This window comes from Daucus carota, chromosome 6 (genome assembly GCF_001625215.2).
Source record: "Daucus carota subsp. sativus chromosome 6, DH1 v3.0, whole genome shotgun sequence".
NCBI lineage: Eukaryota > Viridiplantae > Streptophyta > Magnoliopsida > Apiales > Apiaceae > Daucus > Daucus carota.
The window spans coordinates 37,691,044-37,714,152 of record NC_030386.2 but is presented as its reverse complement, the minus strand read 5'-3'; the positions used below and the strand labels follow the sequence as shown (position 1 = coordinate 37,714,152).

The following is a 23,109-nucleotide window of genomic DNA, read 5'->3' as shown; positions in this document are numbered from 1 at the left end:
TCCCAATTGAATACCATCGGATTTTAAAGCATAATTTAAAATCCCAATTGAATACCACTAGATTTTGTAGCATAGTTTAAAATCCCAATTGAATACGTCAAAATTTTAATGGATTTCAAACAATCTCAATCGAATACCCTCGGATTTTATGAATGCAAAAAAATGCTTTAAAATCTCAATCCAATACACCCCTCTCAGCTTGTGTGAGTACACCACTGTTTACATGTGTGTTTGGACATGTATTTGCTCCGTAAGAAACGAGACAGATGACTAAAAACGTCTACATCTAATGCCAGAAGCAAGAACAGACATTGCTAACTATAAGTAGCAAATACAAATGCATGCAGATCGTTTTCCCGAATTTCACGCCTCAATCTCCGCAAGAAAATTCAATAGACAACACTATTCTTCAATTCTCTTCTTCTTCCTCCTCATTTCACATTTTTTCATCAATTTTCCCAAGAAAAAAAGAAGAAAAAGAGAGGGATCATGTATAGAACCGTGAGCACAAGTAAATTAGAAGGTAACGAGGGTTTGCCTGTGTATGAACAAGGAATCAGCTCCGAAGTGACATTGAAGAAAGAAAAAAGTCGGGCTAAATTCTCAGAAAGAGCTGTTCATCTCATCCCTTTTATCCTCGTTTTCTGTGCTTGTGTTCTCTGGTTCTTTTCTAATTCAGGTATGTCTATTTTCCATTTATACATTCGCTTTTGATTTTTACGTAACTCATCGTCACAAATTATGATTTTCCCCATTAGTTTCGATCATTGCATTCGTATTATTGCTTCTAAAACTTGTAGTTGGGCATGTTTGGTAAACATAAAACACAACAAATATATGTTGCATCATATAATCAGCGGGGATATCAAACAATCTCTACAAGGGGACGTTTGGATTCTGAAATGAGAATGAGAATCGAAAATGAAAAATCAGTAATATGAAAATGAGTATCTCAAGATAAGCGTAAAAACGTAAGAATGCGTCAGGAATGATTTATTCTCGTTCCATGTTGCAAAATTGTTGACCCAAATATGAACAGATAAGTTGAGCATCTGGTTCTCGTAAACCGAATTCATTAATCTTGGTTCAACGCCTCCCAATTCTAGTTAATTACCTCCTTTATATACCATATAAATCGTTGAACACTAAAAACCATGCGCGGACTTAACTCCTAATGTCATTTAAATTAGTTTTGATCCAGAGTTATGTGTCTCTTGATCGAGGCTATAGGTATAGGTTACATATCTAACGGGATTAACGTGTACGTGCAGATGTTGATCTACCATCAAAAGGTGATTCAATAGCAGCAAGAATCGAAGGATTGACACTAGAAGGGGACATTGATAGTGATGGCACTCAAAGAGGAGTTTTACCTCATCACTTAGATATGGGAGATGTTCTCATGAACCGTGTTTATCCAAATCACGACCATCTCAATAACTGACTCTGCTTAACACAACTCTTTTCATTCACTCTGTACTCTTACCAAGATGCTGCACAATGTAAATATTTCCAAAATATTGTTTGTCCTTTTGGTATCCTTTAGCCACAACATTCTCGGGTCATTTGTCATATCTGACAACATATATATTAAATGACAAAGACCTCGTGGAACGAGTGAGTCACTCGTTATAGATCCCTCGTGGAACGAGGGAGTTAAAGATCTTCGTAGTGTAAGAACCCATGAAATGAGTGAGCAAAAGAATATCACTGTGTCCGTCAAACGTAAGCAGTTCATGGTAAGAACTCATGAAATGAGTGAGTTAAAGATCATCGTTGTGTCCCGCCTATATAATCAAAAGTAAGCAGTTCTCTTTCTTACCTGAAGGAGACTTGCAACCTTATATGAAGAAACTAACTGAAAGGTTAGGGCAAAATGTTATTCAAAAGAGAGTAATCAGACAGATAAGGTAAATAGAAAAAAAAAAAAATGTACCAAGAAAGTTTTTAAATCTCAATTAAGGACCAAAAACTCCTGGTCAATACAGAAACACGAAATTAGTTCTCAACCTACAATGTCTGAACCAAGAACTACACCAAAGATAAAATTGTTCAACTGCTTGTGTACTGATGAACTTGGCAGCAGCTTTTATGCAATTTATAGTAAAACTCATGCTAGTAAATGGATGAACATCGAGTTCTTGCTTTTTGCCGCAGGTTTGAACCCTTAGTTCCTTGACCTGATTACCAAAAAGAAACATGGAAAACAGTTAGAATTATTGTGAAAGAACTCTAATGCTAGCTTACAGACCATGTTTTTTAGCAACAGTACTAGTAGCTGAACCACTTACAGTCGGATACTGATTCAGTAATGGTGCAAAATAGCAGAATTCTCAGCTACTGTAGTTGCTGGCTGTGCTTGAGATGTTCCGTTAGTTATGGGTTGAGGATGACGGAACAGACCTTGTGCTGGGAAAATTGCATGCCTGCTTGAGTCATAGATATAACTGGGGAATTTATCAGTTAGCATTGGACGCAATTCCGTCTGCTGTGTAACAAGGGCTGCAGCGAAGCTCTGTCCAGGGTCTCCAGTCTGCACATTAATAGAAAGTTAGTTTTTAAAATAACTTTAATTAGCATAAAAAATATTTGCAAACTAAAATGACATGATTTGTCGGTTAGTCGACCTGATGTAACATAATGTACTAGTACAACTCAAGATTGCTTGGCAGTAAACATTCAAGTTTAAGTATTATATGAGATCATCTAGAAATCTGGAGGAGCATGTCCAAGGCAATCCTGCAAGTGATGCTACATCTATAATCTATAGTATGATACCAAATTAAAGAAGAAAAAATTCACCCCAATGCAATGTTGAACATGGAAGCATAGCAAAATGCTATACTTGGTGTTGTAGAACCATGTATGGATGTTGCTATATTGCCACATAAGCATGCAAGTGAGGAAATGAATAATTAAAAGCTAACATACGTTTCTAAAGCATAAGATATGATGCATTTTGATTCTAATTAGAGTTATTCCGTGTAATTCTAAAACTATGTACTATTTTAGCATCAAAAATCGCTTTTCGGTTTTATAATATTTTAATAGCTATATGTATTAACACTAGCATTTGACGCGCTCCTTTTTTCATGAATGAATAATTCGTTCTGAATATAGAATCCAACACTTTAAGCAATGATCTTATCTATGTCATTTCTCTTGGCGCGATAAAAAAGATGACTAATTATCCATTTGTGTACAAGTATTGCTGTGCACTGAATTGGTGTTTTTGCAAATTTGGTTCTATATATTTGTTATAGGACCAAGTATAACTATGTATTGGACTTGATCTAATCAGATTAGAGTATATGTAAAAGTTAAAACTACATCAGGAAACAGAGAATGAATTGAAAAGTTTATCGAATATATATCCATAAAATTTATTTAGATCTGGAAGGTGAACAAGAACTATACATTCACTTACTTTGTTTGATATGTGACACACATCTGAAGCATTAGCTCTAGTTGCGGACACTGGGGGTATCCTCTTATTAGCTGCAATATTAGCCGATAAGCCATCCTGCAAGAAGTAGAACTATGATTGAGAAATTTTTGTGGTGATATCTATCATACAATTCAGAGAACACATCTGACTAACCAGTCCACGTTTTCTACTAGCTTTCTTTGAAGAGTTGACAGCAGTAGTCATAGCCTGCAGATTTCAAGTTTAACATGACACAGCATACATACTAAAGCTCATTTCACAGGGAAAGACAATATTTACCTGTTGGGAACCTTCTGAAGCATTAAAGGATGCGGCAGTAGACAAGCGAGGAGGTGAATTCTGTAAAATCACAGAACTCAAGTCAGCCGATTATAAAAAAGTGTCTAGTTAGTTGGAGTGAACAATTGAAAGAGTAATACAGATACACTGAACATATTGTCGAAAGGGCTTGCTCTCTTCTTTTCTACTCCACTGATCCTAATAAAATACTTCTGTGCATGACTGGCCACTTGAGTTGGTGTCTTAGTGGGCACATAGTCCTTCGAAATTCCTTTCCAGTGACCCTTTCCTAGCTTTTCAAGACCAATCAAGAAACTTATGTGCTCACTTTGGGTCCATGGTATCGCTGAAATGAAAATGTATTACAACTTATTATACAAAATTACTTAACAATAAAAAATCAATGTGATGAGCTAAAAAGCTAAATTATGATAAGAACATGGTATTCGTAAGTGAACACTTGCAGGAAAAAATCCAATTAACAGAAATAAATTGTATTAAGCATTCATATGTGTGCAATTGAGATAACACAAACTGCACATTAGATGTAGGCCCTGTTTGGGAATCAGCGGTTAGCGGATCGAATTAGCTGTTTTGACTAGCTGGTTCGATTAGATGTTTTGACTAGAAGATTGAATTAGCTGTTTCTCGTAAAACTGTTTGGTAAATAGCTGATTGATTAGCTTTTTCTGACACAAACCAAAACCGCTAATCCAAAAAGCTCCTCAAAGTAGCTTTTTCAAAATTAGCTTTTTGGATCCAAACCTCTATTTCAATCCGCTAACTACCAAACAATACTATTAGCTTATTTTAGTGGTCAAACCTCTAAAACACCTCAAACCTCTAATTTTGCCCCAAACCTCTAACTTCCAAACAGGGCCGTAGTAAGTAGCCATAAGACTATTGCATCCATATGCGTATACCAATTGAATTGTTTACCCTCATATAAGTACATAACACACAATGGATTCTTAGACAATCTCATCTCTTATAAATTCCGGTTATCGATCAGTATTGAAAATCAAGATATATGACTTTTAAAACAAATTAAAAACTGCAAGGCCGTCTAACAACTTCCTAGAGTAGATAATATATCAGAAACAATCCAAAACTCCAACATAAAAACATCAGGTTCCCATAATTGTAATAAAATGAAATAAATTGCACATATAGAAATCCAATCATGATCATTCCAATATATAATCCATAAAATACATGGGCTTATCCAAGAATTATTCCTCTAGACACCCTGTATTGCTGGTGAAAAACAAAACACATCTTTTAGGAGAACGTGTTTCTTTCTAGATAGCACTGTAAACACATATATGAAAGATGTAAAAAATTTACCTTTATTTCGCACACGGGCAGGTCTTCCGGAATGGACATGAAGCGAATTATCAGAATGATAGCCAGGATCATCACGAGCAATCCCATGGTGTTGTCGTCCACGATTGCACAAATCACGATTGCAATCCTTACGAATCCTCTTCCTCTTCGAACTAGATTCAGGAGATGTATTATACAAGTCCTCTTGTAAATTTATGTTAACCCCAAAAAGCTTAAATCCACCACCACCTTTTCCTGAACCATTATCACCTCTGTCCATCAATTAAGTATCACAAATTAAAGTTAATCACAATATGAACTTATCCTGAAAGAAACAGAGTATTTAAATCGAAAAAGCACAAAATGAACATTTACAGGTTTCTTGTTTATATACAAAAAAAATCCCTTGCGCTTACATAGTTTTTGTATATACGTGAGGGAGAATGACGGATACAAGACACTCGTGGACCATGGTTTCACACTTTCACTCGACAGCTGGAGTGGGGCCAACCACACGGTCATAGACATATTTAGAAACCGAAAAATATTTTGGCTAATTAATATTTACTAGCATTTAAGCCCGTGCAAGACACAAGCCTCAAATTTAACACACTAAAATCTAATGTGCACCATATTCTAGATTAATAAATCATTGATAGATTAATTTGTGCATACAACTATGTCTTAGTATTAACAGTTTGTAGTTGAAAAAAGAAAGTGGTACTTCACTTAGATGCTAACCAGGACTTTAAAGCAATTAAATATATGGTTTACGATCTTTTGATCAAAATTGACATGATGAACGTTCCCTTCTTCCTTTAAGGAAAAAACTTCAAGACAAAGATTGAAGCTAATTTTTTTTTTAAAAATCAAAAGAAATGATCATGAATATACTAATTTAATGAAAATTGCCTGACAAATAAAAATAATGAAAATTAAATAGTATCAGCAATATGCAAATTAGACGATGCCATAAGAAGCAACTCAGATAATTACGTCACATCAGTCGATAGAGATTAATATTTGTAACTTCTCTCCTTTGAAGATGGTCGGGGGAGCTTGTGGGAGAATGTAGCAAGGTATACATTATGATGTAATCATCAATTTCTAAGAAAACTGTGCTATTGAAGAAATAAATCGTTTAATGATAATTACGAAACTCTCCTACCAAAATATTATATATATAATTATAATTTAAATAAATTCGTAAGTTATAGATCCCGTGTTTCACAAGGAGTTCGAACCACTGTTATTTTTTAAATCAGCAGAAATGCTTTCAAGAGGAGGATACAAGAAGATACACACAATGAACTAATAGTACAACAAAGCATGCACTAAGCCCAAGCTAAAGTAAGAATCACATATAGTTTACTTTTTTTAACCAAATTAAGCTTTTCAGAAGTTATATGTGAAAACTAAGCATGTGCACAGATTTTATGCGGCAAGCATAAGCTACTTAACATCCCTTCAAAGAAAGAATGGAAAGCCTTACCATTAGAATTATAAAATGATCCCCAACACCGGCAAATGATACTTGTGGAATTTCCAGAAGATTTCTAAGCATTTAACACCGAAAAGACATTTGCAACATTTTTTTGTTGCTAATCATCAATAAGAAGCTATTGTTCATAATAAGCAAAGTACCTTGCAACATTACTCCTCAAGCTAAATTAACACATAACTATCTGCAAAGCAAGGCAGCAATTAAAAACTATGTATTCCTACTATTGTGCGTTCAAACCACTAAGATATCATCCAAAACGCTACAAAATTGAAGGCTTAAAAAAGTATATTCAAGATATTACACCAAAACCTATTTAACTTTTTTTTTTATTTGAGGAAAAAACACATGCAAGTTTCACACATACATCATGGATATCTTTTATTCATTGACATCTTCTTCCACAGGTAACGGATGAACCGCCAACTAAATCATGTAAGCTGGGTAGATCAGCATTAACTTACTAGCACTATGAATCATTCAAATTTGCAATTTTGCCGCATTCTTAGAATTCATACCTATCATGTACACTGTCTCCAGCCATTTGTAGACTAATAGAAATATTGAACACTGGGAAAAAACAAAACAATATCTATAGTAATACGACAAGGTAGAAGAATTAAGAACTTACACAGGTGGACAGATTAAATAATTCTCATCACGGACAAGGTGCTCCACTGGTCTCTTGTTGCTGTGAGACTTTTTCTCCTTGCTACCTCGGCGACCACCATGCTCTAAATTGCTGCCTCAATGACCACTGCCATTTGTTTGACTAGTAGAAAACTAAAAGGACAACGATGTTATTGTGCAGGGCAAAAGTTCGCAAAATGATAGAAAGATGGAGATAGATCTGGTAAAAAAACATATTTACATAGAACGCAAAATTTCCTTTAAAGACATGATTGGTAAAAAATCTACATACCGCCACAAAAATTGGAAAATGACAAAGATATGTATCTAAACCATATTCTGCCAAAGCTAAGCCTAAACTTAACCTCCCGGCACAAAGAAGAACACCCACTATACGCACATAGCCAAAACTGCATGTAACTGGCATAAAATACAAACCACAAAAACATAAATAAAATAAATGTGTAACAGTTAAACGATTGTTTCCACTACAGTTGCAGTGTGGCCGCCGGGACTCTAGGCTTAAAGTTTTCATGTTAACTGACCATCAAACAACTGTCAAGTACTTGTATCACATCTCTACTCTCTACAGACAAGTTGTTCTTTTGAACTTCAGAACAACTATTTAAGTAATGCAGGTGCTCCTTTCAATGTTAAGCAAGTTCCTGCTCGTATTTCCTTTCCATATTAAGCAACTTCCTACTCTTTCTGTGTAATTATCACGCCGCACAGACCAAATTAACACTAATAATTTCTGCAAGTACTTGTCAAATTACATTAACATACATACACAAGTGATCTAATTCAAATCTTTCATTTAATATCATATATTACAGGTCTTACTCAAATTTCATTCAGAATCAAATTAATGTAGAATAACAAGTGATCGTACCGGTAAAAGAATCACGTAGACCTCATAATTAAGCACTAACCATTCCCGAAAAAACCCGAAAAAGAATGCCAAAAAAACCTCATGCTTCGCAAGATTTGAAGCCTAATGCACACTTGTGTCCGCACAGTAATTCAATAAATTGCAAAAATAAGGACACAATTTCAACGAATCCAATAACAATTAACAGAATATCGAGAATTAATAAATTGCAAACCATAGAAACACAATTTGTTGTAAAAGATGACAATAGGCAAATATGGAAACCACCTTAAGATTAAGCAGTGTGAAGACATGAGGAAACTGCAAGTCCAGATCAAGAAAACCTGGCTGGGTATTGTGATCAAAAGAAGGCATGTTGGAGTAATCTGGATTGGGGTTGGTGTTATAATTGCGGAGCGGCAAGGAGGACTCGGATCATCTACTAGCGCACGGAGGATAAAACTTTCTTGCAACCCTGTGCCTGTGGATATGTTGATCGTCCGCATTCAATTAAGATTTAGGGGCCGTTGTCATAATATAAATTTGATTTGATTTGTTGTAGTGATCCGTTATTACATTAATTTGAAAATTTTATTGACTGTATTCTGTATATGTTACTACCTCTGTCTCTGTCATTTCTTTACGTTATCATGAATAGTAAATTTTTTTCATTATTACACTCACTATCTTCCCCCACTATGTCATATTTAATAATAAAAGCTACTATTACGCGCACTACTTTCCTCCACTATCTCAAATCTATTATATAGGTCCCACCACTTTACCCATTTTTCATCTAACTTTACTATTTTTTATACATTGTCTTGGTCTCCGTGTCTCCTCTAATGTAAAGAATTGAGGGGGACGGAAGAAGTATTATTTTGGAATTTAGTAAATTATTCTGATCAAATTTGATTATTATTTTTGCTCATTGATTTTGATTCTAATTTTTTGGTTGTTTTAATTTCTTTTCTAACTAAACGTCTCTTATAAAATATAAGCAAGATCAAAATTTTCTAGAATCTAAACCTCTCTTTTACATATTGCTCATCTTATCTGTCCCTTCTTCTGGTATTGTTGTGTAACATGTGTATGATATTCGAAGACCGTTCACTCGTCTTAAATATTTCAGGAGTGTGTTACATAAAAGAAATGAGCTCATAATATTGACTCAACTTTCTTTCTTTATAATAAAAATATTCATGTGTAGTTAGAATCGGAAAATCAATTCAAGTAATAAAAGTATAGAAATCCATACATGCGCGTAAATAATGTATTTTTCATATTAAAGACGCACATTCGAAGATGAGATTTTTGGTATGAGTTGTGCTTTTAATTCTCGCTCATACATTGTACACATCTATAAATGGGTCAAAAATATTTACAGACCCTAAAAATTGTGAGATCCGGTTAAGTTGGATTGCATGCACCCTTTTGTAACTAGGTTTCAACTTAATGAATTAATTTCACGATGTAAGATTTTCTTATTATAATATGTTGTTGAAAATGATCCCTTTTTCTTCCATTAGATATACTATTTTTTCTCAGATATTCGAGTTCAAATACTCATGGAATTGTCCTTTGCTTATTGACTTGATATAATTTAAAACACTAGTTTTTTCACCCATCTTAGTTTCATGTTTGTGCAAAATATATATACGAATCGTTTCTAGATTTAAAAAAAAAAACCTATTTCCTTACCATCAATAACTCAATAGTTTGAGACATGTTTCTTTTGCATAGATATATAAATTCTGAATATGACTCATCATAATCTATCGTTGAGACATACGAACCCGTCATAATCTATTGTTGAGACATAGGATGATTCTTTTAAAAATAATTTTTCATCACAAGAAGTATCTGAACACTAATTTATTTTGATAGATTTGTTGACGATCAACAATTAAGTTTTTAGTCGAAACATCTAAGAAATTTATATTAAATTATGATTTAACCGATTTTTTCTCAAAAAATTACAAATTTAAATATTTAACAAAGTTAAATAATTTGGATTAAATAATCTACATAAATAAATTTGGGGTTTTCCATAAATATCCAATGTATAAAGTTTTTTTGTAAAATACTGTATTTTTTCTAAAAAAATGCAGAAATACAGATGTCAAACTAAAATTGCAAGAATATCATTTCCTGAAGCAAATATATTGAGGCTGCACCTGCAACTATATTGGCAACTGCTAGGCCAATATATACAACCCAAATGTAACTTTGTAAAAAAATTTTAAAAATTATACCAATAGAAAGTATATTTAGTCTACTTTAATATGCAACTTTCAGATTTTAGAAATAATGAGTAGATAATTTGTAATGTTTAGTCAAAAATTGATCAATTTGACTCCTCAAGAAGCAAAATGGACATGTAAAAGGGGACGGAGGGAGTATTCTTTAATTTTCGTTCCCTTATCAAATTTTGTGTATTTTTCATGCATAATCTCTATCTATATACTCCTTCTGTTTCATATTACATGTCCACTTTTGATAACTAAAAATTGTTCAAATTAGTTGTCTCATTTCAACTTTCAATGCAATGTAGTTAATAGTTGTATACCACATCCTATTAAATTATATTTCCTAGATCAAATATATTCCACATATTATACTTGGTCAATGCAATAAATACAATAATAAATGAAGGTTTTCTACAAAAGTTAGTTTTTCTTAATATGTGTGATTTGTTCAAAAGTGGATAATACGGAGGGAGTTGTATATACGAAATTCTTCTCTTATCAATAAAAAAATAGACAAGAATAAGAATATGAATCTTGTTCATAGTGGACCCGTGAAGGAAACATATAACACTTATTAAAAATTAAAAATTCTTAGTACATTTTTAAATTTCAGTCCTATATCAAACTTTGTCTATCTCCACTGGAGATTCCTATCTATACACGAATTTTTTCTCCTTTGAATAATTTTAATTTTTTATTTATTACAAAAGTAGATAAGAATAAGAATATGAAACTTGTTCAATAGCGGGCTATTTTATAGTGAAAGTCCCATTTAATTCTATACATTTACTATTTAACACTTTTATATAATATAATTCTATAATTTATTTTTGAGATTTTGCTTTTCGAAATAAAATTTTTAAAACTAAATTTGAATTTTTATTCAGAAAAAAAATTTTAAAAATAAATTATAAAATTATATTTCAAAGGAGCATTAAAGTGTGTACCGGCTCCGGCTCTCTGCATATACAACTCTGTGGCACTGAATTAAATTATATTATATACTGACAAATAAGTTGCTTGTAGTTGAGAAAATGAATGGAAGAGATAAACACAGCACAAAATCCATACATTACTAAATTTAAGATTTAGTACACACAATAGCACAGCTCACATTCACACAATCACTCGAAAATTAACCCCACAATAAAAATTAAAACAACACAAAACAATACAAAGAGAGACTTGAAAACACAAAGGCGCACACACGATCCTTAACAATTAATTAACCACCACCACAACAGACGGTGAAATTATTAAGAAGTCTGCGAAGAAGTCATCTGCTCAGCCTTCTCCTTCATCTCCTTAGCCTTACTCGCCAGCTTTGTCTTGGCCGTATCTATCTGGTCTGCTCCCACCGGATGCTGCCCCTTCACGTACCTGCACCGTTTCATATATAAACGTCACGTTAGCGGGACATACCGGATATGTTTGATTGATCATTAATTGTTACAAAATATTTAAAAAGTAATAAATTTAAATACTACTTGTAGATCCAGGAGAGCACGGATAATGCAGCAACGCCGAATCCACCGGAAGCAAGGAATCCAGTGATGATGAGGAAAATTGAAATGACGGCGGGGACAAGAACAGGACTAAAGATGACCATCAAAGGTGTGGCTATAGTGAGTGCTATCACAGTCCCAGCAAGGGTGAGTCCTGAGAGTAGAAGAAGTGAACCACCTGCTGTCGCCGCCGTGGCCGCCTTAGCCACCTGAACGGCCTTGGATTGCTGCTGCGGTTGTTGTTGTTGGTGTTGTTGTTGGTAGTCTGCCATTGTTGATAGATGATTATATGTGAAATGAATTTGGGTTGAGAGGATGATTATTACAGAACTGAGGGGGTGTTTATATAGCGGACAACAAGCAATTGTGAGAGTGTCACGTGTTCTTTTTGCATGCAGTGAAATTGTCTGTGGAGTGGACACGTGTTTTTGGCTTTCGGCTACATGCAGAAACGGTTTTTGTCTGTGTTTGCATGGTTATTTGGGTTTTTGTGGGCTTGAGTTCTTATCTTCTCCGCCCGAGTTCTTTTGTTATTTTTGGCTTCTCGGCCTTGGTTATAGATTATGTGATAAAGGTTATTATGGGCTGGGCCGGTCATATTTGAATATTGTACCAAGCTGTTGGCCCATTCTCATGAATCACATATCAATTCTTACTACATAAATAATTAGACTTAGCGACATATAAACTTCTGTTGGAAATTAGATTAGGAATACGATGTTTGAGCTACAAACAGAGGGAACAATGCATATTTGGGCAGTGGCAATTGATACTTTGAACATCGACATTCTTGACTGCTGAACATGACTTGTCTAACTAGTCTAAAACAAAATACATAACTTCAATCATCATCTGAGCTATATTCACTAGATTCTGGTAGCGAAGCAACAGCAGCACAACAAAATGATTCCTTGTCCTTGACTAGAAGGCAGCTTCCAGAGGAATTCCACTTCAAATCAGTGACGTTAAATTGTGGTAATGGAACATTCACACAATAAGCCCCAGAAGGTGTCCACATGTATAAATGGGAGCTTCCTGTGCAAAAAACCAGACGAGTGCATTCAGGATCCCAGGCTGCTGCTCGGATGGGATCTTTTTGCAGTAAGATGGCAGCAAGTTCTAGATTGTGCATGTCCCAAACCCAGAGGACAGTCGGCATGCTGTCATTGCGAGTACAAATATACTGGCTATTGCTGCTCCATGACAAAAGACCTGCAGTTATAGTGTATCTAATTAATATTACATTGCAATAGAAGCAGAGGTAGTAATAAATATATACAGCTTGATGGTTCTACACTTCTACTAGCATAGTAATTATATCCTAGTTCTAAATCACTTCTGAGCAGGTTCTACATCACTTAATTACAAGGGCTAAATTCCAATACATATATGTTTATGCTAGCACCAGGACAGAAGTTAGTTCGATGATTCGATCTGATGCATACAATTTCAAGTTTGTGCTCCTGCAAGCATGAACTTGTTCCCATCACAATCATGTAGACTACTTGTTGTCTAATTGAGCTTTCCCATAAAACTCTATGCCCATTATATTTAGTTTCTCGGAGAACTGCAAGTATTTACCTTCAAGCCTATGTAATATCGCCAATTTTTATTTGTTAATGCTATGTAAACACTGGTAGCTTTTTTAAAACTAAACTTCTGTATTTTGTTTCTCTTAGTGAATAACATCATATATTGTTTTGCTCAATGCATTATTACTTCAGTATTTAGGCCTGCATACATTTCTCACTTCTCTTTTTTTTAGGCCTGTATACATTTCTCACTTTTCTTTTCTTTTTTTTTTTTTTTTTTTGACAATGCAGGCTTATATGCCGTACAAATTAGTATCTGTTCTAATACTTTTCGGATGAGCCAGAGTCGAACCCGGGACAACAGAGGATAAACCCACCACTTAAGCTATCCAATCGTGCTCATTTCTCACTTTTCTTAGTGATGCTTTATTTTGAAGTATTATCAGAATCAGAAAAGTGTAACTCTCTATGCCAGTTCACTCCCTCTTTCACCATAATATGGATTGATACCATGTTTAAGCAACAGAAAGCCACGTACAAATAGAACTTACTAATTCCTTGTTTAGGATTCGGTTTATCCACAGGCGGCTTCTGAAAAGGCAAGGTGACGGGCACTTCCAAAACATCATACCTGACCTCTATGCGTTGTTCTGCTCCATTATCTGGATGAGAAAACTGAGATTATCCAACAGAGAACAAGAAAGTAACTGAAACTATTTAATAGTGACACATAACTAAAGTAAGTTGTATATACAAAACTAATAGAATCTTTTCTGAACAATATACACCCTGCTCCCGAGTTTTAAAAAGGGAGGAAAGCAAGTGAAGAGGAAGTAAAGTTATCTAACTTTCACTCCTACTCGTGCTCCCGAGTTTTTTAAAGGGAGGAAAGCGAGTGAAAGCGAGTGAAAATATAGTATAGTTTCACTTCAAAACTTTCACTCCAAAAGTGGGATGAAAGTGAAAGCACACTTGCTTTCACTTGCATTCACTTGCTTTCTCTCCTAAAAAACTCGGGAGCAAGGCCTAAGTCATTTGTGAAAACTAAGATATGCAGAAGTAACTTAAAATTAAATAGTTTTCTCAAATGAACTCCCTATAAAGATGCCCAGTATTTACTATTTTCAATAACTAGTTGAGAAACCGCGCGTTGCGGCGGCCTATAAAAATTATATTAATAATTTAAAATTAGTATTTGTAAGATAATATAATTGTGTGGCAGTCTATAAAAATTATATCAATTATTCAAATTGATATTTGTGGAATAAATATATTTTATATCATAAACATCTCGATGCAATACCAGTATTAATATATAAAATTTCAAAATTGGACTATAATTCATGAGTGAAACAATAAAAATAAATTTTTACATATAATTAACGATTTAAGGCATGACGAATCTTAATTTTAGTTGTGTTTTTCTTAAAGTAAGCATGTTTTTCACTGACATTGTCATTAATTTCCAGATACTACTTCTTAGACATATACACCATGCAGTAAAAAGCATACGGCTCTTTAACAGAACTGATTGATGACATCTAATCATATACATTGATTAACCAATAAAATAGACAGTAAACTTGCAAGAACATAAGTGCGTAAAAGTCAAAAAGATGTTGAGATGCAAATCCGAAACCATCCCTAGTTTTAATAGAAATAAACATTATGTTCTAGTTATACGAACATTAATCATGTTGAGACGTACGAATTCCAATCTATTCGGGTGTATATTAGTGACTCTTTCCTCCAATTACTTTGGATTGGTTGTCAGCAAAAACATGAATTTAAATTCACGAGATAGCAGTCTACTACCACATCCGAAAAACTTTTACTCTTGTCAATGAATCATCTCTATCGCCGTTCAAAACATCGTGTAACTCATTACTGTATTAGATTGGGGCAAAGAAAAATTGTTATAAAGCGTATTCGCCCCCTCATTGTATGTGTCGAACGATAGATTTCCAGAATAAAACGGGTGACGTCGTTGCATAAGAACGACACCACCGGCGAGTAAGGTTGTGGTACTGAGAGAGAGCAAGTTGTGTTTAAGTTGTGTTTAGATGATCCAAAATCCTACAACCTATAAGGGTATTTATAGGTGCAGAGAGACTTGTGTGCTAATTTTTTCCATAATTAAATAATTCGAAACAGGATCAGATTAAAAAACTTGGAAGCTACTATATTCCATAAATAATTTAAAACAAAATCAAATTCTGAAACTTGCTTCTAATATACCTGAAACTAAAAAAGGTAGTTCTAATTTTGATATTTTTCATCCAAAAATTTCAGAAAATTAGAAAAATCGAACAGAGCAATGTGTGAGGCGCCACTTACACGCTCCTCGCTTCTCCTTTAAAAATCGAGCAAAAAAACCATCACGTAAATAATTTGTACCTTTCCCATAATTAAATAATAATCTGAAACAAAATCAGCTTAAAACTTTCAAGCTACTATATTTCATAAATAATTTGAAACAAATCAGATTCTGAAACTTGCTTCGAGTACCTTTCCCATAATAAAATAATAATCTGAAACAAAATCAGATTAAAACTTTCAAGCTACTATATTCCATAAATAATTTGAAACAAAATCAGATTCTGAAACTTGCTTCTAATATAACCGAAACTAAAAAAGGTAATTCTAGTTTTTGATATTTTTTCATCCAAAAATTCCAAAAAATTAGAAAAATAGAACGGAGTTATCTGAGAGGCGCCACCTACACTCCCATAATAAAATAATACTCTGAAACAAAATCAGATTAAAACTTTCAAGCTATTATATTCCATAAATAATTTGAAACAAAATCAGATTCTGAAACTTGCTTCTAATATAACCGAAACTAAAAAAGGTAATTCTAGTTTTTGATATTTTTTCATCCAAAAATTCCAAAAAATTAGAAAAATAGAACGGAGTTATCTGAGAGGCGCCACCTACACGCCCCTCGCTTCTCCTTTATATAAGTATATTGATTGACAAATTGAACTAGAATACTTTCAAAGGAAAACACTAAAACACTTGGAACTGAATGAGGTGATGTATATATTTAATTATTAAATTATCTGGGGGTGGGGGGGATTCTGTTTTGGATTAAGACAATAAGACCCTTGTCTATATTAATTTAATGTTTACTAAATTTATGGATTGAATAGATTACTTTAAAGATAAACCAACATATTAAGTTGCATTCCCAGTTAGATAAAGACCATAAGACCCTTGTATATATAAATTTAATGTTTACCGGGATCATGGTTGACCAAATCATCCTTTAAAGATAAGCCTGACATATCAAGTTGCAGAGGCTCATCTACCTCCTGAAATTGAAAAACAGAAAGTCATTCTGTACACCTTAAAGGATAACATCATATTTTGAAAGATAAATATACAATTATACATTAACTACCTTGAAGATGGCAGCAGAACATGGAGCGCGTACATTTGATAGGTGAGTGAACTCAGCAAAAACTTTCCAAGTAAGGTGACTCAAAACTCTTAGCATCTGATCATAACTTCCCACAGCTAGAGACTGACCACAAGGTGACCATGAAACACTTTTCACTCCCAGTCCACTTTCATATGCTTGATACTTTGATAGACACCTCCCGTCAGGGGAATAAACAAGTACCTATACACAAGCATACTGTCTATAAGGTTTACCACTAGTTAACAAGAAAACCATAACACACAAATTGTACAAATCATAATGCATCAGCGTCACTTTTGTTTTTCAAATATCTACAGAAGTTCCTAACACTACATCAAATTTCGTATGACAGCATAATTCACTCCTAAAGGTTGATGACATCAGCCATGTAACAAGGCAGAAAGCATGTACTTGGCACACCTTGGGGGTGGCTGATCCAGGTTATATTAGAAAGTGCGATAATAATCTATACAAAAAGAAATCTCTATGCAATTAAACCAAAAAAATTTAAAAGAAAGATAATTACCTTATAATCTAGAAGAGAATCCCAAATCACAATAGCACTATCATCTGGAGACCATTCGATATCAGCCAGATCTAATGTGTCTACAGCAAAAACACCCATTATCTCCCATGTATTACACGATAGGAGATTTATATAGTCCTTGCAATCACGCCTAGTGCATATTGCAGCAAACTTTCCATCATGGGTAAAGGCTACCCCTTTAGAAGCATGTTTTGGCCATTGGACGTGAACACATGCTGTGTTGACTAAAGACCAAACAGTGAGCCGCAATTGGAACTCGGATGTTGTGAGAATGTGGCGACTGTCGGGGCTCCATCTGGCACAAGCAATACCAGCAAGGCCTTCATCTATTTTGCACGTCCAGTCAGGTTGTGCCAATGACCAAACTTGTACTGCAGGCTTCTTATAGAGACCACAAAGTATGTACTCAGAGTCGAGGGCCCATTCAATGTAGCTTATCTTGTCTGTGCATGAAAAGAGCTGAACAACCTGTATGGCAGTCAGTGCATTAACATTAGGAAACTCCATGACTAACAATAAAAGGACTAAACAATATATTAAACGATTGTTTTCTTCTTCTTTTTGTTTATAACTTATCATCCTGCTGCAGTCAATAAGAAAACCAAGGTGATCCCTCCTACTAAAGAACATGGATATTTCTTTCACTTGCCCAAATATTTCACAGCTTTTCCAGATGCCATTGATTCCAATTCTTATTGTGCTTCGTGTTTTATCATGAACAATCACCTACACTAAACCACGATCATGTACCTTAATCACTACAAAGCAACCTATAGCTCAAATGGATTAAATACTTAAACTCCATCATCCTAAAAATTTCCAGAGTCCAATTTCATCACTAATTAGCTTTCTCATCACACCACTAACCACATAAAACTCAACTCCCTACCTCCATTAAAATTACAACAGCAAATAAGTTCCAACCTCTAATTCACACAATAAAATTCAACACAACTGTCCTACTCAATTCAATTTCAATCATTCACCTAAATCATCAATCACATCCACAAAATTCAAAATCCACATACACATAACTTCATCGAAATTGCATCAATTAAAATCACATGAACAAAATTTAAAGAGTGAGTACCTTAAGCGACAGCAGATCACGAATGACGAGGCGATAATCGACAGCGACAGCAATGAACCTAGAATTGGGGGAGAATGCACAGGGACCTGTTTGCTTATATGCCTCTGTGAACTCCATTTTATTCCTCTATATCTTCATATCACTAAGTGTGTGTGTGTGTGAAAGAGAGGTGGAAAATGTGAATGAAATGTTAGGGTTTAATGGCAGATCTAGTTGTAAGAAGAGATGCTACTGTAGATACAGTTGGTTAAACCAGATGGGAGAGGAGATGGCAAACAGACATTCTTTCAATTTTTAAAGATTACCAAAAGTTAATTTTGAAATTTGAATAGGGGTGCCAATTGAAATATCGGTGCGGGCGTGGGTGAAAATGTGACAATAGAGAGTTGTCCACACTCCACAGAGTTCGCAACGCACACATTTTAATATATATAATTTTTAAAATTATTTAAAAGTATTAAATATTAAATTTTTAAATGAAATGTAAAATTATAATTCATATAAGTTTTAAAATATATGTAATTAGTATAAAAATGAGTGGATGAAAAGAGTATTACTTCCTCGATTATTCTCATTTTTTATAATTTTGACATATATTTTAAGTGCACATAAAATATAATTTATAATTTTCGTTTTTAACATAAATATTTTATCATTAAACTCTATTCAAAAGTAAAAATATTAAATGATGTGTAATATTATATATTTTATAAGACTATGTGTCTGAGTCTCATCCGAAGATGAACCTGTTAGAAAAAGGGAGTAATTTATAAGAAAATAAATAGGTTCAAATAAAAATAAATAAATAAATAAATATATATATATATAAAGTTTTTTATACATAATATTAAGTTAATGCTGATATACACAACTTAAAGATATTTAGAAATTTTTATATTTTTTCAAAATCCCGGACTTTCAGATGCAATAAGGAACATTGAGGTTAAGGTCAAATAAAATTTTCATCTTATAAAAGCTAAAGAAAGCAACAAACAAAATTATGGAAAACATGTTTTATAAAAGTACTTTTACGTTAAAATTATTATTTTTAAATTATATTTTGGATTAATTCTAAAAAAATCCAAAAAATTCAAGAAAACCGATCTATCCATATATAGAACCAAAACAGTAGAAACCAAAACAAATATAATTTTTTATAAATTAAAATTTTTAATATCAATGAATTGAAATTACTGTTAATTAGTCTGTGAATCTTAGATCTAAACTTAGCCATCTTCTGCATGAAATTATGTCTTTATGCAGCTTGCAAAATTATATATGTAACGTCTTCTTCAATTTGTACCTATATACTTTAATTGTATACAGGATTACAGGTTTATCAATATCTCTGACCAATTTTATTCCTCTTCAGCTTTTTTCTCTAGGAGAACGGCAATATGCATGGGGTTTTGCTCTTTTCTTTTGATCTTATCTACCTACAGAGAATATATATATCTCTTCGAAATGTCAGCAACCACCACTTTTCCTCTAAATTTAACAGGATATTTATCTGCAGTTAAATTAGTAAAAGTGTGTTACTTTCATTATTTTGTTGGCCATGATAAAAAAGATTACAAGTTAAATAACTAGTCATGCCACAGAATGCCCTTTCATTCCTAATTTTTCTAACAAGAGTGGCTATGTTTTAATGTTTAGAAGTTTACTAAGTATTAAAATTAAGTAGGAAAACGACCCTTTTTATATGTTTGGTTTACCCAAATAATGCATTTATATAAGAGATTCATGAATCGGGTACGGAATAATAAGAGCACGCAAAACACTAACTTATTTATCATAATATATTATTTATAAAATATAAGATAAATATTAGTAATATTTAAATACCGCGATTTTAAAATATTTTATAAAATCATGATCAAATTTCAATTAGATGAATTTCAATAATTACTATGTAATATCATATGCCATAATAAAATTTATTAATATCGAGTCACTCACATCATTAATTTTACACATTATTCATTCTTTGTATTATATTTTTGTCAATTATAATTAAATTGTATTGATATTCTTAAAACAATTTGTCAAAGTTAATTGAAACCAGAATTTAATACATTTGTTTATCGAATAGTATATGTTAGCGATCAATTTCATACTAAATTCAGCGTTGGCAAAAATCAAAACAAATTTTGGCCATACATATTTTTTTGATATTACTGTAAATCTGTAATCATTTTAAAAACTGCTCGCAAGTCTTACACCATTTTGGATCTTTGACTTTATGATTTCAATTTTGGGAAGGGAGGAAAAATCTACCTCGTGGGTTGCCGGCAGATTCCTTAATTTATTACCACATGAATCTTACTGCAAAGCATGGATGTTAAACAATCTCAGGAGTATAATAAACATTGTTGTTGACACACGTTTCCCATAAAATCTTCTATCTCTTTCGGCTGCTGTTTCACTAATCCTTCCAACTTCGTCAGCTGTATCTTCACACATTACCCTCTCCCTCTGCAATCCACATCTCTCTCCAATCTCTCTCTATATATAATTAACTACATCTCCCATTCACCTCATCTCTCTCTCTCCCCCTCCCTCCCTCTCTCGCCTCTCTCTCTCAATATCCTTACTTTTCTTGACTCATCTTCCCAAGAATCTCTCGGATTATAATCCATTTTAACATGAAAGCTTTTTATACAATCTTTTTGTTTCTGTCTCTGGTTTATGTATCTTCTTGTCACGAAAATTTCGATCCTCACACACTTCCGAGGCCTTTGATTGTTGATTTGTACAAAAAACTACCTATATCAGAAGATGTTGCTTTGCATTGTACTAGCTGGAGGTTTGCAGGGGAGGCGAATAATTTGAGCCCGTGGAAAACAATTCCGCAAGAATGTAAAGATTATGTGGATGACTATATAAATGGGAAGGCTTATAAAAGCGATCTCGAAAGGGTTTCGAGAGAGGCTATATTGTATGCTCAAACTGTGGAACTTAAAGGAGACGGGAAGGATATTTGGGTGTTTGATGTGGATGAGACTTTGCTTTCGAATCTTCCTTATTATGCCGACCATGGCTATGGGTAAATTTTCCATATCACTCTGTTTACATTGCATTTTTGCAGTTTCTTTAATTCTGTTAGATACTATTTTTTGTTTTTTTGGCTATGGGTTCTGAGTGAGGCTTAGAAGTTGATCAGATTGATGTATAGATCTTTTCTTTTCTTCTTTTGAATGGGTTTTGGGGACATGTAGAAGAGGTCACTTTAAGACACGATTTAATATCGGTGCTTCTATCTACCCTACGTGCCTAGACAAGTAATCGGTTCTCGTACGATCTCAAGTTGTTAGAAAAACTACTTACTAAATCATATTATATTCCAACATTCTCTCTTACTCGAAATAATCATATCATATTTTAACAACTACTAAGATTTTGGACAATCTACTTTGGGTGGAAAGAGAAATGCGATCCAAATAAGAATTTTGTTTTTGTTATAAGTCCGGGGGAAATTGGGGTTTTTAAATTGGAGATTTTGAATGTGGCTTTTAATAAATTGTAATTAAAATTTGCAGATTGGAAATTTTTGACAATGTGGCATTTGATAAATGGGTCGACAAGGGAACAGCAGAGGCAATCGAGTCGAGCTTGAAGCTTTATGAAGAACTAGTAAAGCTTGGTTTCAAGGTTTTCTTGCTGACAGGACGCAGTGAACGACGTCGTAATGTTACTGTTGAGAACTTGACTAAAAGTGGCTTTCATGATTGGGAAAAGCTCATATTGAGGTGTGTATTGAAACTTCGTAGCTGGACATTTGCTCCACAGTAAACTTTACATGTCTAAAACAGGATTAATGATAAGAGTGGCCTAATTAACTTTCGAGCCCTGGAGTGACTTTAACTGTGTCTCGAAATATTTACTAATGGTTTTGAATCTAACGTGCAGAGGTGCTGAGGACCAAGGAAAACCTGCAACACAATTTAAGTCGGAGAAGAGGAGCCAGATGGTGGAAGAGGGGTACCGCATCCATGGTAACTCGGGAGATCAATGGAGTGACTTATCAGGATCAGCCATTTCAGCCCGATCATTCAAGCTGCCAAATCCTATGTATTATATTGCTTAACGAAACTAAATTGTCTGCTTAATATTTCAAATTCGAGATTATATAGACTACAATGCAAGTATGCAGACCTGTTATGACTTATGAGTATGCCCCTGTGAGCCTGTGACTCTTACAGGTGCCATAATGTACTGCCTCTTTAAAATCTTCATAAATTTAAATATTTGTACGCATTGTTCCTCAGGTTCGGGGATCTGATTGCACATTGCTATGGCTTTGAGCCAATTTATTCGGTCGCCTCCTAAATCGATCTCTGGTTTTGTTGGATAACATAAGAACAGAACAGAGAACTGTATCAGATTATTGCAATAAAATCCGAAACAAAATCATATCCAGATGTAGACCACAATACTAATACCAATATTAATTATATTTTGATCGGACGAGATCCTATTATATATAATGGGATGGGATGATACTTCCATCAACTTGGAAATTGGAATGGCTTCGAAAAGGATGAAGTCTTGTGGTTCTTCATCTGAGTTTAATCACCTTACCTAAAGAATTGTTGGTGAAGATTTTCGTACAACCCCTGATGGCGCTTGGACAACTGAGTTGTGTTTGTAAATCATGGAATCGAAACATCAGCAGATAGTATGTCGAAACTCATCCCATCTTCCCAA

The 23,109-nt window shown here is 33.8% G+C and overlaps 4 protein-coding genes across 12 annotated transcripts; 1 reads left to right on the top strand and 3 right to left on the bottom strand.

Annotated features, from left to right (window-relative positions):
* Positions 1 to 1,859: 1,859 nt before the first annotated feature.
* LOC108226327 (uncharacterized) lies at positions 1,860 to 8,574 on the bottom strand. 9 transcript variants are annotated; one of them, XM_064080251.1, is made up of 9 exons: positions 8,344 to 8,574; positions 7,186 to 7,337; positions 5,075 to 5,325; positions 3,868 to 4,073; positions 3,728 to 3,787; positions 3,602 to 3,655; positions 3,428 to 3,523; positions 2,292 to 2,533; positions 1,860 to 2,180 (listed from the first exon to the last, which is right to left on the bottom strand). In XM_064080251.1, exons 4-8 carry the CDS (start codon positions 3,880 to 3,882, stop codon positions 2,306 to 2,308), a joined length of 453 nt encoding a protein of 150 aa, XP_063936321.1. In that variant the 5' UTR covers positions 3,883 to 4,073; positions 5,075 to 5,325; positions 7,186 to 7,337; positions 8,344 to 8,574; the 3' UTR covers positions 1,860 to 2,180; positions 2,292 to 2,305. The 9 variants fall into 9 exon arrangements, with proteins under 9 accessions (XP_063936321.1, XP_063936320.1, XP_063936323.1 ...); XM_064080250.1 differs by lacking the exon at positions 8,344 to 8,574 and adding an exon at positions 8,077 to 8,337; XM_064080253.1 differs by lacking the exon at positions 8,344 to 8,574 and adding an exon at positions 8,117 to 8,337.
* Positions 8,575 to 11,439: 2,865 nt separating this feature from the next.
* On the bottom strand, positions 11,440 to 12,221 carry LOC108227013 (oleosin L). Its single transcript, XM_017402003.2, has 2 exons — positions 11,792 to 12,221; positions 11,440 to 11,684 (listed from the first exon to the last, which is right to left on the bottom strand). The coding sequence occupies exons 1-2, from the start codon at positions 12,079 to 12,081 to the stop codon at positions 11,561 to 11,563; spliced, it is 414 nt and encodes a 137-aa protein (XP_017257492.1). The 5' UTR covers positions 12,082 to 12,221; the 3' UTR covers positions 11,440 to 11,560.
* Positions 12,222 to 12,487: 266 nt separating this feature from the next.
* Positions 12,488 to 18,721, bottom strand: LOC108224803 (uncharacterized). Its single transcript, XM_017399530.2, has 6 exons — positions 18,403 to 18,721; positions 17,292 to 17,780; positions 16,745 to 16,966; positions 16,583 to 16,655; positions 13,893 to 14,003; positions 12,488 to 13,021 (listed from the first exon to the last, which is right to left on the bottom strand). The coding sequence occupies exons 1-6, from the start codon at positions 18,517 to 18,519 to the stop codon at positions 12,651 to 12,653; spliced, it is 1,383 nt and encodes a 460-aa protein (XP_017255019.1). The 5' UTR covers positions 18,520 to 18,721; the 3' UTR covers positions 12,488 to 12,650.
* A 2,055-nt stretch (positions 18,722 to 20,776) lies between these two features.
* On the top strand, positions 20,777 to 22,669 carry LOC108226465 (acid phosphatase 1). The gene is made up of 3 exons (XM_017401428.2): positions 20,777 to 21,448; positions 21,942 to 22,151; positions 22,312 to 22,669. The coding sequence occupies exons 1-3, from the start codon at positions 21,048 to 21,050 to the stop codon at positions 22,487 to 22,489; spliced, it is 789 nt and encodes a 262-aa protein (XP_017256917.1). The 5' UTR covers positions 20,777 to 21,047; the 3' UTR covers positions 22,490 to 22,669.
* The last annotated feature ends 440 nt before the right edge of the window (positions 22,670 to 23,109 follow it).

What these genes read in the sequence shown, in the direction of transcription:
- LOC108226327 (XM_064080251.1), bottom strand. An exon ending in CTTCAGAAGGTTCCCAACAG is followed by an intron (nt 3,656 to 3,727) that starts GTAAATATTGTC and finishes TGAAATCTGCAG; the next exon opens with GCTATGACTACTGCTGTCAA. An exon ending in CTAGTAGAAAACGTGGACTG is followed by an intron (nt 3,524 to 3,601) that starts GTTAGTCAGATG and finishes TACTTCTTGCAG; the next exon opens with GATGGCTTATCGGCTAATAT.
- LOC108227013 (XM_017402003.2), bottom strand. Translation starts at nt 12,081, where the DNA reads ATGGCAGACTACCAACAACAACACCAACAACAACAACCGCAGCAGCAA. An exon ending in GTGCTCTCCTGGATCTACAA is followed by an intron (nt 11,685 to 11,791) that starts GTAGTATTTAAA and finishes GAAACGGTGCAG; the next exon opens with GTACGTGAAGGGGCAGCATC.
- LOC108224803 (XM_017399530.2), bottom strand. Translation starts at nt 18,519, where the DNA reads ATGGAGTTCACAGAGGCATATAAGCAAACAGGTCCCTGTGCATTCTCC. An exon ending in GTGATCTGCTGTCGCTTAAG is followed by an intron (nt 17,781 to 18,402) that starts GTACTCACTCTT and finishes ACTGCCATACAG; the next exon opens with GTTGTTCAGCTCTTTTCATG. An exon ending in GTTCTGCTGCCATCTTCAAG is followed by an intron (nt 16,656 to 16,744) that starts GTAGTTAATGTA and finishes TTTCAATTTCAG; the next exon opens with GAGGTAGATGAGCCTCTGCA.
- LOC108226465 (XM_017401428.2), top strand. Translation starts at nt 21,048, where the DNA reads ATGAAAGCTTTTTATACAATCTTTTTGTTTCTGTCTCTGGTTTATGTA. An exon ending in TATGCCGACCATGGCTATGG is followed by an intron (nt 21,449 to 21,941) that starts GTAAATTTTCCA and finishes TAAAATTTGCAG; the next exon opens with ATTGGAAATTTTTGACAATG. An exon ending in TGGGAAAAGCTCATATTGAG is followed by an intron (nt 22,152 to 22,311) that starts GTGTGTATTGAA and finishes TCTAACGTGCAG; the next exon opens with AGGTGCTGAGGACCAAGGAA.